Source organism: Delphinus delphis, chromosome 19, assembly GCF_949987515.2.
Source record: "Delphinus delphis chromosome 19, mDelDel1.2, whole genome shotgun sequence".
NCBI classification, from domain to species: domain Eukaryota; kingdom Metazoa; phylum Chordata; class Mammalia; order Artiodactyla; family Delphinidae; genus Delphinus; species Delphinus delphis.
This window is the reverse complement of record NC_082701.1, coordinates 16591399-16604125: the sequence shown is the minus strand read 5'-3', so window position 1 is coordinate 16604125 and position 12727 is coordinate 16591399. Positions and strand designations below refer to the sequence as shown.

General features: G+C 54.8%; 1 protein-coding gene across 7 annotated transcripts in view; it reads left to right on the top strand.

The window, feature by feature from the left end:
- Nucleotides 1-11216, top strand: part of MAPT (microtubule associated protein tau) — a 102120-nt gene extending 90904 nt beyond the window's left edge. For 4 of the 7 annotated variants that reach the window (XM_069540139.1, XM_069540137.1, XM_069540136.1 and 1 more), the window contains 4 exons: nucleotides 189-281; nucleotides 4229-4310; nucleotides 6149-6261; nucleotides 10510-11216. In XM_069540139.1, coding sequence (XP_069396240.1) covers nucleotides 189-281; nucleotides 4229-4310; nucleotides 6149-6261; nucleotides 10510-10725 — 504 coding nt within the window. In that variant the 3' untranslated portion in view covers nucleotides 10726-11216. The remainder of the gene's footprint in view (nucleotides 1-188; nucleotides 282-4228; nucleotides 4311-6148; nucleotides 6262-10509) is intronic. The other 3 variants (XM_069540141.1, XM_069540140.1, XM_069540138.1) reach the window with 1 other exon arrangement.
- The last annotated feature ends 1511 nt before the right edge of the window (nucleotides 11217-12727 follow it).

Genomic DNA, 12727 nt, shown 5'->3' with positions numbered 1-12727 from the left:
GGATCCGTTTTGTAAACCCAGTGCTGTAAGGTGGGGTCCACCTCCAGCCACTCACAGCTCTGGAATGCTTCCCGGGAGGTGTGAGTGAGCCCTGTCCTCCTCTCCCTGGCCTGCAGCCAGACATGTTTGTGCGGGGCAGGTGCATCTGAGTGTGGTGTGTCACTCATCCTTTTTTCTGGCTGTCAAAGGTGCAGATAATTAATAAGAAGCTGGATCTTAGCAACGTCCAGTCCAAGTGTGGCTCAAAGGATAATATCAAACACGTGCCAGGAGGCGGCAGTGTGAGTACTGTCACGCTATCCCTGCGCCGCGCTGCGGTTCCGGGTTTGAGAAGTGGCATGAGTTTGTACTTGCACATTGCATAGAATAAACCGTTCTCAGGCTCGGAGCCTGTCCGGGTCCCCAGGTAAATGTAGCTCAGGCTCCCCACACCCGTGCCCACCGTTCCGGGAGGGGCGCCCCAGCGCTGCATGGGTGGAACGGGGAAGGTGACTGGTCCTCTCTCCGACCTGTTCCTGGTGGCCGGGTCCTCACAGCATAAGCCCCATCTTCGCCCCCACTCACTGGGAGCCCCACAGCTCGTTTGAGTTTGGGCTGAAGGTGGCAGCACCTGACTGCTCCGTCACCTGGTCAGGTTCACTTTAAGGGGCTCCACTGGGGACAGCTGGCCCGCTTGTTCTGACGAGCCGACACAAAGGTCTTTACCATCCTGCGTCAGAGCAAGCAGAGGCCAGGCTCTGCGCGCCTTTGACTTCTGCATTTGCGAGGGATGAGCTGATGCTTAAGCCTCTCGGCTCATGTTTGAAAACAGCTCCACCCCCGGCAGAAGCTCCAGATGCGAAAGAGCCCCACAGAAGTGCACCAGGGACCTGCCCGCGGCCGAGGGCGGACAGAAACGCGGCTTGGAGCCCTTTTAGATTTGGCCTCCGCCAGGTGTCCCTGCGGACTCCCTGCATCCCCAGCGGATGTGTCCCTGAGATTTGGGCCTGGCATCCTCATTCTCGCCTGCCCACTTGGCCGGCTCTGCTGTTATCCTCCAAGTTCACAGACAAATGGGTGCAAACGCGGCATCCTGAGGCTCGGCCCCCCTTCTCCGCAGCCTCCCTCGCTCCCCCAGCCTTCTTGGTCAGCTGGAGGCAAATGTTTATGAACACGTCGGGGAACGGGATGTTCGAGACCCTTTGAGGTCCACCCATGGGGAGGAGGATGGTTTCTGAGAGCAGGCATCTGGCCTCAGGCTGGCAGTGCCGGGGTGACAGTGGGAGAGACCTCCCTGTCTCTCCAGAAAGTGCCCAGCCTGGGCCCGCATATCTGCGTCCGGACCTGGGGGTTTATTCTTGCAATGCGCTGCTGCCTCCTGCCCTGCGCGCCGGGTCCTGGCTCTGCCACTGACGAGGCTGCTGCATGGCGCTCCACTCACGCTTCCTCACCAGTGTCTGCTCAGTATCTCCCCTGCTCTCCCGTCCCACTGCCACCTCGTCTTCCGCCAAGAGAAGGGCTGGGGACCACCCCAGGCTGTGATCCTGGCCTCCCAGGGACGTTGCTGTTTTAGCTTTGACTCGGGCTCTCGCTTCCCTGCAGATGGCAGGCTCTGGCCAGAGAAGGAAAGACATGTGCTTTCCGGTTTAACTCGCGTCTGGTGTGTCTGGTCAGCTGGTGGGAGCTTGTGCTGCTAGGGCCGAGGGGTGGGGTCCAGTGGCTGCAGTCAGCGCCCCGCTCCTTCAGGCGGAAGGTGGGGGCAGGGGGTACATTCCCTCTGCGGCTGGCGGTGCCCAGGACATCAAGGGACTTCCTCAGGGGCACCTCCCCTCCCCCCTGCACTCTGCCAGCTGGTGGCCTAGTCTGTGACCACGGCAGAGTGCCACAGGATGTCCCGGGCTGGCCCCCGAGCGCTGTCCGTGGCCTGTGGCCCCGGCAGTAGGAGCCGCCACAGAGAGCTCTTCTCCTGGTGAAAGGTTGGGGGGTGACAAGCCCCAGCACAATGTCAGCCTCAGGCGTTTTGGGGACAGTGGACCCTTGGCCTGGGCTCTGCCTCTGTTTGCTCCCTGCCCCTCTTCTCCTCAGCTGGGAGGTGACTCCCCAGCAGGCAGGCTCTGTTCCTTCTCCTAGGGATTCTCCCTGCCTCCTGGCCGGCTCCGGGATGCACTCCAGAGCCTGGCCTCCTCCCTCCCCCTCCCTGGCCTCCAGTCTGCCTGACCCCCTCTCCCTCCCCTCCCCGTTTCCTTTCCCCTCCTCTCCCTTCCCTCCATTCCTTTACCCTCCCCTCCCTTCTCCCTCCCCATTCCTTTCCCTTCCCCCATTCCTTTCCCCTCCCCTCCCTTCCCCCATTCCTTCCCCCTCCTCATTCCTTCCCCCCCATTCCTTTCCCCCCTCTTCTCCTCCCCATTCCTTCCCCCTCCCCATTCCTTCCCCCTCCCCCTTTCCTTTCCCCTCCTCTCCCTTCCCCCAATTCCTTTCCCCTCCCCTCCCTTCTCCCTCCCCATTCCTTTCCCTTCCCCCATTCCTTTCCCCTCCCCATTCCTTCCCCCTCCCCCATTCCTTTCCCCTCCCTTCTCCCTCCCCATTCCTTTCCCCTCCCTTTTCCCTCCCCATTCCTTTCCCCTCCCCTCCCTTCTCCCATTCCTTCCCTTCCCCATTCCTTCCCCCTCCCTTCTCCCTCCCCCATTCCTTCCTCCTCCCTTCCCCCTCCCCCATTCCTTTCCCCTCCCTTTTCCCTCCCCATTCCTTTCCCCTCCCCTCCCTTCCCCATCCCCATTCCTTTCCCCTCCCTGCCAATCCAGGCTCTCCTTTCTTCACAGCTCCACCCTCCCTTCTCCCCCACTGGTTACTGCATCCAGGCTGAAGGGAAGAGAAGGAAGCCTGTACACACCAGCCTCACTTTCATCTCCCTCCTAAAGGGAAGGAGGGGGGAGTTCCCATAGCCCTGCCCCGCCCCACCCCCGAGGGCCCATCGTGCTCAGAATCCACGTTAACTCACCAGCGCCCACAGGTGCGGGCTCTCCACACCTCCCTCCATGTACCCACGCACACAGGCCACGTCCACCTGTCAGCCTGAATCAACTCCATCAGTAATCGGCAGACGCCAGTATGATTTTGATTAACTAGCGTAATTTGGGATTGTCCCAGATGATTTAGACCTAAGTAAAAACTCCTTTTTTTCTGATGTCCTTGTTAACCCCGTTCTCAGGCACGAGGCCGTCTCTCTCCTGGGTGACTCCAGGGCAGGGCGCAGGGGCCGACTGGCTCCACGGCAATGGGCCTCCTGTACCCTCAGGTGACCTCACATGAGGGAAGTGTCACCCAGGGACCATCAGGGACCCCTCACAGCCATGGCTTTGTAGAGACTTCCTCTAGGAGACCCCTCTGCTAATGCTGGGTCCCCGTGGGTTTCTCCTCTGGGGCGCTGAGATCAGCAGGCGGTTGGGGCGGGGGGTGGCTGTGTGGCCTGGCCACGTGCTGGACCCTCAGGCTGGCTCTGAGCCCTGAGGCCCTTAGGCCTCCCCTACGTGTGTCTGCTGAACCTGCCTGAGACACTAAACCTGTGATTTCTGCTGTGCCGCCTGCCCATCCTGCTGGTGTTGCTTTGCTCCTTTCTGTAAAGAACCAAAATGTCCAGGACACTGTGTGCCCTGGGGCAGGGTGTGGGGGGGGTGCGGGGGACAGCTGGTGCTTGACTCTTACTGGGCTGTGGGACTGCTCTGGGGCCCTCTCTGTTGTGGGCTGCTGGGTTTGTGAAGCTTCTCCTGGGAGGAATGCTAACAGCCCCACGCCGCCCTCTGCTCTCAGAGGCCCAGCAGATATGGCTCTCTTGCTTTTCCAAGATTTTTCAAATGCTGCACAAACAGATCGTATTGATCCCTTCTTTCTTTCTGTCTTCACTGAACGTGATCTGTGGATGTCATGTCAGGAAAGAGAATAACTTTATCTCGTGTAAGTGTTTGCTAAACCAGAGGTGTAGGCCCTGCACAATGGGGAAGTAGCCCTGTTTTTCCCCGAGGGTCCTTGTCCTGTGGAATTGAAGGCCACTCCATTTGTTTTGTGAAGACCCAGCTCCCCTGGGGCAAGGTTGGCAGAATTCCAACACATTTTCCCGCCATGACTAGGGTGTCTTCCTCGTGGCAGACAGGAAAACACCGAGCAGGGCCTGGACTTAGCTGCTTTTCATTGCGTTACGCCCCCAGTAGAATAATCCTATTTTACTGTCCCTCTCATTCTCTCTCTCCTGCAGGTGCAAATAGTCTACAAACCAGTGGATCTGAGCAAGGTGACCTCCAAGTGTGGCTCATTAGGCAACATCCATCATAAGCCAGGTAGCCAGCCCTTGCGGAAGGCAAGGACGGGGCGGGGAGGCCCGAGGGGTGGGGCAGGATGGGGTGGTGCCTTCTCCGGAAGTGGTTGGGAAGGACTGAGGGGATGGGCCATCAAGGAGAGTGTTAAGGGTGGGACTTGCTGCGGCCTGGGAGGCGTGGCTTCGCGTGTTGTTCCTGAGCAGGGCCAGGCTGGCCAAGACGAGATAAGGAGGGAGGGCAGATGATGGTCTAAATCCTAACCCGCAGTTCTCCAAGCAGGCTTCACACGGGGTATGTAGAGCTGGGAAAGGGCCTGATCTGGCCCCCAAAGCCTGGCTAATGAGGATGTCCCAGTTTGGTCCTCAGCCAACGTGAGGAGCATTTCACCAGTTGCCCCAGCTACAACATGGGGCCCTGGGCTGTTGCCATGCTCCCACTGTCATTTCATTTCAGCAGAAAATGATGCTGTTGGAACTCCCCGTGCTAACCCTTTCCCTCTCCATCTCATGCCATATAGAAATCAGTGCTATCTATAGATCTTTCTGAGACAGTGGAAATGTTCTATACCTGTGCTGTTCAGTATGGTGGCCACTAATGACATGTGACTATTGAGCATTTGAAATGTGGCTGGTGTAGTTGAGGAACTGAACGAATTTTATTTAATTAAATTTGGGGAATTCCCTGGCAGTCCAATGGTTAGGCCTTGGCGCGTTCACTGCCGGGCGGGCCTGGGTTGGATCCCTGGTCGGGGAACTAAGATCCCACAAGCCGCACCGGCGTGGCCAAAAAGATAAAATTCAATTAAAATTTAAAATAAATAAATACAATTTAAGTAGCTACAGGTGGCTAGTGGCTACCATCTTGGAGAGCTAACTTCCGCCTGAAAGGCCAGAGCAGAAACGTACTCTAGAAGGTGTGTCATTACATCCTGCCTCCCTTGGACATCTTGTGGGAGTTCAGTCTCTCCCAGTGAAAACTGTGCCTCTCCTGAGGCTACCATCCTACCACGCTGGGAGCATCTTTCTTTTCTTTTTTTTAATAAAGTATGGATATCTTTTAAAAAATTATTTATTTTTGGCCGTGTTGGACCTTTGTTGCTGCGCACAGGCTTTCTCTAGTTGCAGAGAGCGGGGGCTACTCTTCGTCGTGGTGCGCGGGCTTCTCATTGCGGTGGCTTCTCCTATTGCGGAGCACAGGCTCTAGAGCGCAGGCTCAGTAGTTGTGGCGCACGGGCTTAGTTGCTCCGCGGCATGCGGGATGCGGGATGCGGGATCTTCACGGACCGGGGCTCGAACCCATGTCCCCTGCCTTGGCAGGCAGATTCTTAACCTCTATGCCACCAGGGAAGTCCCAAGGGAGCAGCTTTCTTAAGTGGCTTTATCCTTCCAAAGAAAGTAATGTAGTTCGTCTCTTCCTCAGGCCATATCTCCCACACTTGGGCATGGCATCACGTGTCTGAGGAGGGAGAAAGGGTCAGGGCCCTTCCTTATTAAGGGTGCATTTTGCCATTTAGTTTAATCCTGAGGTCTTATAGGGCTGTAGCTTATAGGATGTTGGCATAGAAAGACTTGACTCTTTGGAAGCCAACTACTTTAGAATAATTTCTTGCGAACTGAGCTGTCATCTACCTTTGCATCATCTGAGGAGGAAGAGTTTGCTGAGTAAATATTTGATGTGCACCCTGATTAGAGAGAGAAAGCAAACTGCTTTCAAGCCCTTTGGAAGGACCTACTTGCTCCAAACTACGCTCTAAATAAAAGGTGGTCTTAGCTCCCCCTCAAGGTTGGCGTCTGCATGGAATCACTCACTTGCTTAGCCCTCACTCAAGGCTTGGTGCCCTTGTGTGTATTGTGTTCCAGGAGGTGGCCAGGTGGAAGTAAAGTCTGAGAAGCTGGACTTCAAGGAGAGAGTCCAGTCCAAGATCGGGTCCCTGGATAACATCACCCACGTCCCTGGCGGAGGACATAAAAAGGTAAAGGGGCAGGGCGGGGAGGAGGCTATAACAGAGTCAGGCGGACAAGGCTGGTCCAGTTTCCCACGGCAGGAGAGCTGAGGGTCCTGTATTGACTGGCTTGACATGGATTCTCAGCTACCACCAGGCCTGCGGGGCTCCACCTGGGCTGCCCTTTGATGTCCCCTGGGAGCTTTAACACTCTTGATGCCGGGCCCCACCCTGGAGATCCTAATTGGTCTCAGGTGCCGTCTGGGCACCTGGAGTGGAGCTTTTAAAGCCCCCAGGTGACTCTTTAGTGCAGTTAAAGGTGAGAGCCATTGCCCTAGGCCCTGTGGTGGGCAAGCATCCCCAAAAGGAAGTAGCCGTCACCAAAGCCAGCCACGGGAATGTAACCTAACTCTCTAAATGGGTCACTAGGCAGTTAGAGGAAATCAGTGATGCTGGAATCCAGATTTCAGCAAAGCCTCTGTAAGTGTCCACGGGGAGGCTGCTAGACCAAGGACCTCAGCACTCCCTGCAGTTTCTAGAGGCCCTGGGCCTGGCTCTGGGTGTCTGTGTGCAGTGGGGGCCGGGGGACACCCGTGTCTCCCTCTAGGCCCATTGCAGAATGCCGTCTTGTGGCTGCACTTTTCCTCTTCTGCATAAATACAGCGAAGTACCCTCTGGGGTCTCCTGCCCACGCCTGCCCTGAAGTTCTGCAAGTGGCTCACTTTCCAGTCTTCAGTGCCTCTCAGCAGCTGACTGAGGAGTGGTGAAGGGAGAAGGGATGTCCGAGAACGGGTGTGGCAACTGAAACCCAACGCCGCAGTGAGCAGCGGTGCAGCCCAAGGGGGCCCCGCTGGTCAAAAGTGGCAGCCGGGCCTTGCTTGGAGGCCGCCAGGGTCCCCACGGCAGTCAGCACCTCCTCCTCTGGTTCTGAACAGACACACCCCACCTTTGCAGTGAAAGCCCGACAGCATAGTTTTGGAGAAGCCTTTGCTGGTGTGTTCTTAAATCACAGGTTGCAAACTGAGACCTCGGGGCCCATCTGACCCGTGATGCAGGCGCCCGAAGGCGGGGGGAGGACGGGGTCCTGGCTCCCCACAGGGCTCCCTGACCATCAGGCTTCCACATACTGGGCTTCCCCAGGGGCAGGACTACTTCTCAGTGCCGCCTGGGTCTCTATTAAAAGTGAGACCCAGGGAAATGAGAAGGTTTTCTGCAAAAGGCCGGCTTGTTTCCATCGCAGCCCCCAGCCTGTTTAATACAGGGCGTCCCTGCCCTGGGGAGCTTTAAGGAGACCACGTCCCACCCCCAGAGAGTCTGAATATATTGTATATGGAATGAGTCTGGGTAGGCCTGGGCGTTGGTGATTCCCAGTTGAAGGAAGGCCTCTACCCCTGACTCTAGAAGCTTCTGTGTCCTGGGAAAAGCTCTGGGCTTGACTGCTTGGAGGCGTGACCCAGGCAAGATCTGCAAGCCATCTCAGCGTCAGGTTCCCCTGCAGCAAAGCGGATGGAAACATTCCCGTCCCAGGGTGGTTGTGAGGCCTGGATGAGGCGGTGTTCAAGAGGATGCCCGGAGCTTTGTCGTCATCAAAGAACATGAGTTAGAGCCAGATCCGAGTCAGAACTTCTCCTGTTTTAACTCATCTCTGTGATGCCTCAGAAAGGGTGGGCTCTGCCCTGCCCACTGCCCAGGAGACACTGACCTGGTCCCAGAGGGTCCTCTTGTGTTCAGTCCCCTATTTCCCTCTGTGATGAGCAAAACTGCTGACAAGCAGTGGAGCGTAGGACCCCTGCCACCTGAGTTCCTTTCAGTTTGGGGGATTTGGGGACATTCCCAGGATGCTGTCCCGTTTTTCTTAAGAACGTAAGTGTTCTTATCAAAGCTTATGTCAAAATGGCCTTTCAGTTGTAGTAATAAGGAAAAGTCCTTTTTTCAGAGTAGTAACCCAACGTGAACAAAACAAGCATATGGCTTAAATGGGAGCCTGGTTTTTCTCTATACTCAAATGCCCCTGCAATAGGCCCTCTTTACCTGGGGTCCAGGGACTCCTGAAACTGTAGGGAGAAGTTGTCATGTGCGTATGAGAGCAGACACGCGTGGGTACACATTTTCCTGGTCTCACCAGATGCTCAAGGAGGTCTTAGGACCCAAAACAGGCTGAGTGTTTACCACTTCAGGACTCACCAGGAGAGAATTATGATGTACTACTGGCATCTCCAGCTAATGCTTTCTGCTTCTGAGCTTCCCAGGTATCCTTTGGAGCTGAGACCTCTGGGTCAAGGATGCTCTACTTCATTTTTTGTTTATTTTTAAATTGAAGTATAGTTGATTTACAGTGTCGTCTTAGTTTCAGGTGTACCGTACAATGATTCAGTTATACATACATACATATATATATTCTCAGATTCTTTTCTCTTACAGGTTATTGCAAAATATCGAGTATAGTTCCCTGTGCTGTACAATAGGTCCTTGATGGTTATCTATTTTATATATAGTAGTTTGTACATGTTATTCCCAACCTCCTAATTTATCATCCCCTCCCCTTTCCCCTTTGGTAACCAGAAGTTTGTTATCTGTGAGTCTCTGTTTTTGAAATAAGTTCATTTGTTTGCTTTTCTTTAATTTTTTAAATTGAAGTATAGTTGATTTACAGCATTGTGCCAATCTCTGCTGTATAGCAGTGTGACTCAGTTGTACACATAGACATTCTTTTTTTATATTCTTTTCCATTTTGGTTTATCACAGAATATTGAGTATAGTTCCCTGTGCTATACAGTAGAACCTTGTTGTTTATCCATCCTGTATATAAGAGTTTACATCTGCCAATCCCACACTCCCAGTCCTTCCCTCCCGGACCCCCCTCTCCCTTGGCAACCACGAGTCTGTTTTCTATGTCTGTGAGTCTGTTTCTGTTTTGTAGATAGGTTCATGTGTGCCATATTCTAGATTCCACTTACCACACACAAGTGATGTCATATGGTATTTGTCTTTCTGTCTGACTTACTTCACTTAGTATGATCATCTCCAGCTGCATTCATGTTGCTGTGCAATGGCATTATTTCGTTTTTCTATGGCTGAGTAGTATTCCACTGTATATATATACCACATCCTTTTTATCCATTCATCTGTCGATGGACATTAGGTTGTTTCCACGTCTTGGCTATTGTGAATAGTGCGGCTGTGAACACAGGGGTGCATGTATCTTTTGAATTACAGTTTTGTCTGGGTATGTGCCCAGGAGTGGGATTGCTGGATAATGTGGCAACTCTATTTTACTTGTAGACTTTCTGATGATGGCTGTTCTGACTGCAGTGAGTGTTAACCTCATGTGGTTTCGACTTGCATTTCTCTAATAATCAGCGTGAGCATTTTTTCATGTGCCTGTTGGCCATCTGTACTTCGTCTTTGGAGAAATGTCTGTTATGTCTTCTGCCTACTTTGTATTGGGTTGTTTTTCTGATGGAGCTGTACGGGCTGTTTGTGTGTTTGGGAACGATGCCCTACTTTCAAAAGGGCTTTGTTGCACCGTGTTTTCTAGTATACCTGCCAGTGCTGCGCACAGCGGCTGCCACCTCCAGCATCCTCATCAGCCACTGGCAAAGGGGAGGCATGTGTGTGGCTCATAGCTGGACGGCAGGGGCTCCGGCCCCATCCCTGAATCTCCTCCAGCCTCTCCTTCCACACTTTCATTTGCAATTGGGCAATGTGTGTACGTCAAAATAAAACGCGCACGCCTTTTGACCTACTAGCAATTCCACTTCTGGGATACACTTACAGTACACGTGTGAAATGAGATGCCTACAAGGTTATTCGAACACAGCATTGTCTGTGAGAGCAAAAGACTGGGACAACCTAAATACCCACCCACAGGGGCGTGGATACGTTTTGGTTCATCTGCTGTGACAGGAAACCACACAGCCCTCAGCGAGCAGTGAGGGAGCTATGTACGGATGACGATGCAAGGTATTAAGTCTAAACACCCAAGTGCGAAGCTTGTGGATATCGTTGCCTTATGTATGGTAATTTTTTTCCTTTACTCACACAGACGCATGTTTGCGTGTGTGGTGGCCTATCTCTGGAAAGGTACACAAGAAACTCACAGTGATCGCTGCCTCTGGAAAGGGGGCCTGGGAGGCTGGCTGGCAGGTGACCAGGACCCAGCAGAAGCTTAGCCGTTGGGAAACTATGAAACTGTGGTCCCCACCACGCCTCCTTCCCACCCAAGGCCAGCAGTTGGCGGGGCCTCTCCGCCTCACCCTGCCCTCTCCTCTCTTGCAGATCGAAACCCACAAGCTGACCTTCCGCGAGAACGCCAAAGCCAAGACCGACCACGGGGCGGAGATTGTGTACAAGTCACCTGTGGTGTCGGGGGACACGTCCCCACGGCACCTCAGCAACGTCTCCTCCACTGGCAGCATCGACATGGTGGACTCACCGCAGCTGGCCACGCTCGCCGACGAGGTGTCCGCCTCCCTGGCCAAGCAGGGTTTGTGATCAGGCCCCCGGGCGGTCAGTAATCGTGGAGAGACGAGAGTGAGAGAGTGTGGAAAAAAAAAGAATAATGATCTGGCCCTTCGCCCTCTGCCCTCCCCCAGCTGCTCCTCACAGATCGGGTAATCGGTTAATCACGTAACCTGCTTGTCGCTCACCTCTGGCTCGGGACTTCCAAATCGGTCACGGGAACGAGAGCCAAGTTCATCTTTCCAAATTGACGGGCGGGCCAATCATAATAAAATACTTCTAAAAACCTTTAAAAAGATGGCCCTACCCAGAATTTCCTTGGGCAGTTACTTTCGATTCTTTTTTTTTCCCCCCTCTGAGTGCAAGAGGGAGGAGGAGAGGCTCTGAAAGCTGCTTCTGGGGACTCTCAAGGGCCTGGGGGGGCGCCCCGTTCTGGGGGTGTCACAGAGGCAGCAGTGGCAACAAGGGACTCGACACTTGGTGCGCTGGTGCAACCACAGGCGTAGGGCCACCTTTGGAGCAGGACGGGGTGCAGGGGTGGGGGTGGGGGGGCTGGGCGGGGCTAGGGCGAGGTGAGGGGGGGGAGTGTGGGACGTGAGGATGCCAGAGGAGAAGCTCAGGGAGGAGATGCTGAGGACGGCCCGGAGGCGCAGCAGGCAGGACACAGCCTCTGCCGCCCACAGCAAACTCGGACCAAGTGGCCTCCGGTTCTTGGTGGCCCGGGGTCTGCTGCGGGTCGGCGTGCCACCCTCTGGAGGGAGGAGGGCTTACACCACGAAGGGCCGGGGGCGGGAGGAGAAGGAAGGTTGCGGGAGTGGCATCCTGTGGGTTACTTCCTCGGAGAAGACCGAGCGCTGGCCTCTTTCTCCCTCCCCGCAGGGTGGGGGTCCTGAGCTGAGGGGCTTCCCTCTGCCCCGCGGAAACCCTGTTTTATTGAGTTCTGAAGGTTGGAACTGCAGCCACGATTTTGGCACCTCACAGACCTGGGACTTTAGGGCTAACCGGTTCTTTGTAAGGACTTGTGCCTCTTGGGGGACATCCGCCTGTTCCCAAGCCTGGGCCTCTGGCATCTCTGGAGTGTATGGGGGACCTGGGAGGTGGCCCCTGAACCTCTCACGGCCACCGCAGCCACCTGTCTGCCCCACCATGCCTGTGTCTGCCGTGCGGAGCCCAGTCACTGCCTGTACCCCGCATTACATCACGCTGTCCCGAGTTCCCAGCCTAACCCCACCCCCTTTCTCAGTAACGGACATTGTTTAGATGGGGAGGCACCTCCTCTAAACCAAGGGGGAAAGTCAAGGAGGGTGAAGTCCGGACACGGCGGGGGGACCTCAGTCTCTCAGTCTCAGTTGTACTCATCCAGCTGGCATGTCCCTCACAATGAACCTGACGACCTTACTCGGCTCCCTGCCCCTGCCCCCATCCCAGATGGGAGCCAGGGTGGGGTTCGCAGTGACCCTGGACGTTTATGCCTTGTTTACTTGGAGAGCCTTTTCTCCCAGAAGGCCTGGTTCCCTTCCTGTGCCGAGCTGGCAGCAGGTTGGCCGTCCTGGATGCCAGAGATGGCACGGGGACGGGCAGGCAAGGCCCCCAGGGCAGGACCACGCTCCCTCCGTTCCTTACGTCTGCCCCAGCTTGTGACTGCCAGCCTCTCAAGAGAGCCCAGCCGCTGCTCAACCCCAAGAGCATATAATCAGCCCTCACCCCAAAAAGGGAAACATGCCCCCTCGGAAATGGTTCTTCCCCCAGTCTCAGCTGGAAGCAATGCTGTCTTGTCCTCCTGGAGCAGCTGAACATATACATAGATGTCGCCCCTCCCTCCCCATCTGCACCCTGTCGCGTTGTAGTCGGATTTGTCTGTTTATGCTTGGATTCACCTGAGTGACTATGATAGTGAAAAGAAAAAAAAAAAAGGAAAAAAAAAAAAAAAGGACGCATGTATCTTGAAATGCTTGTAAAGAGATTTCTAACCTACCCCCCACGGGAGTCCTAGATGTCTCTCACCCCCCAGCTGGGACTTGGATCCAGAAGGCCA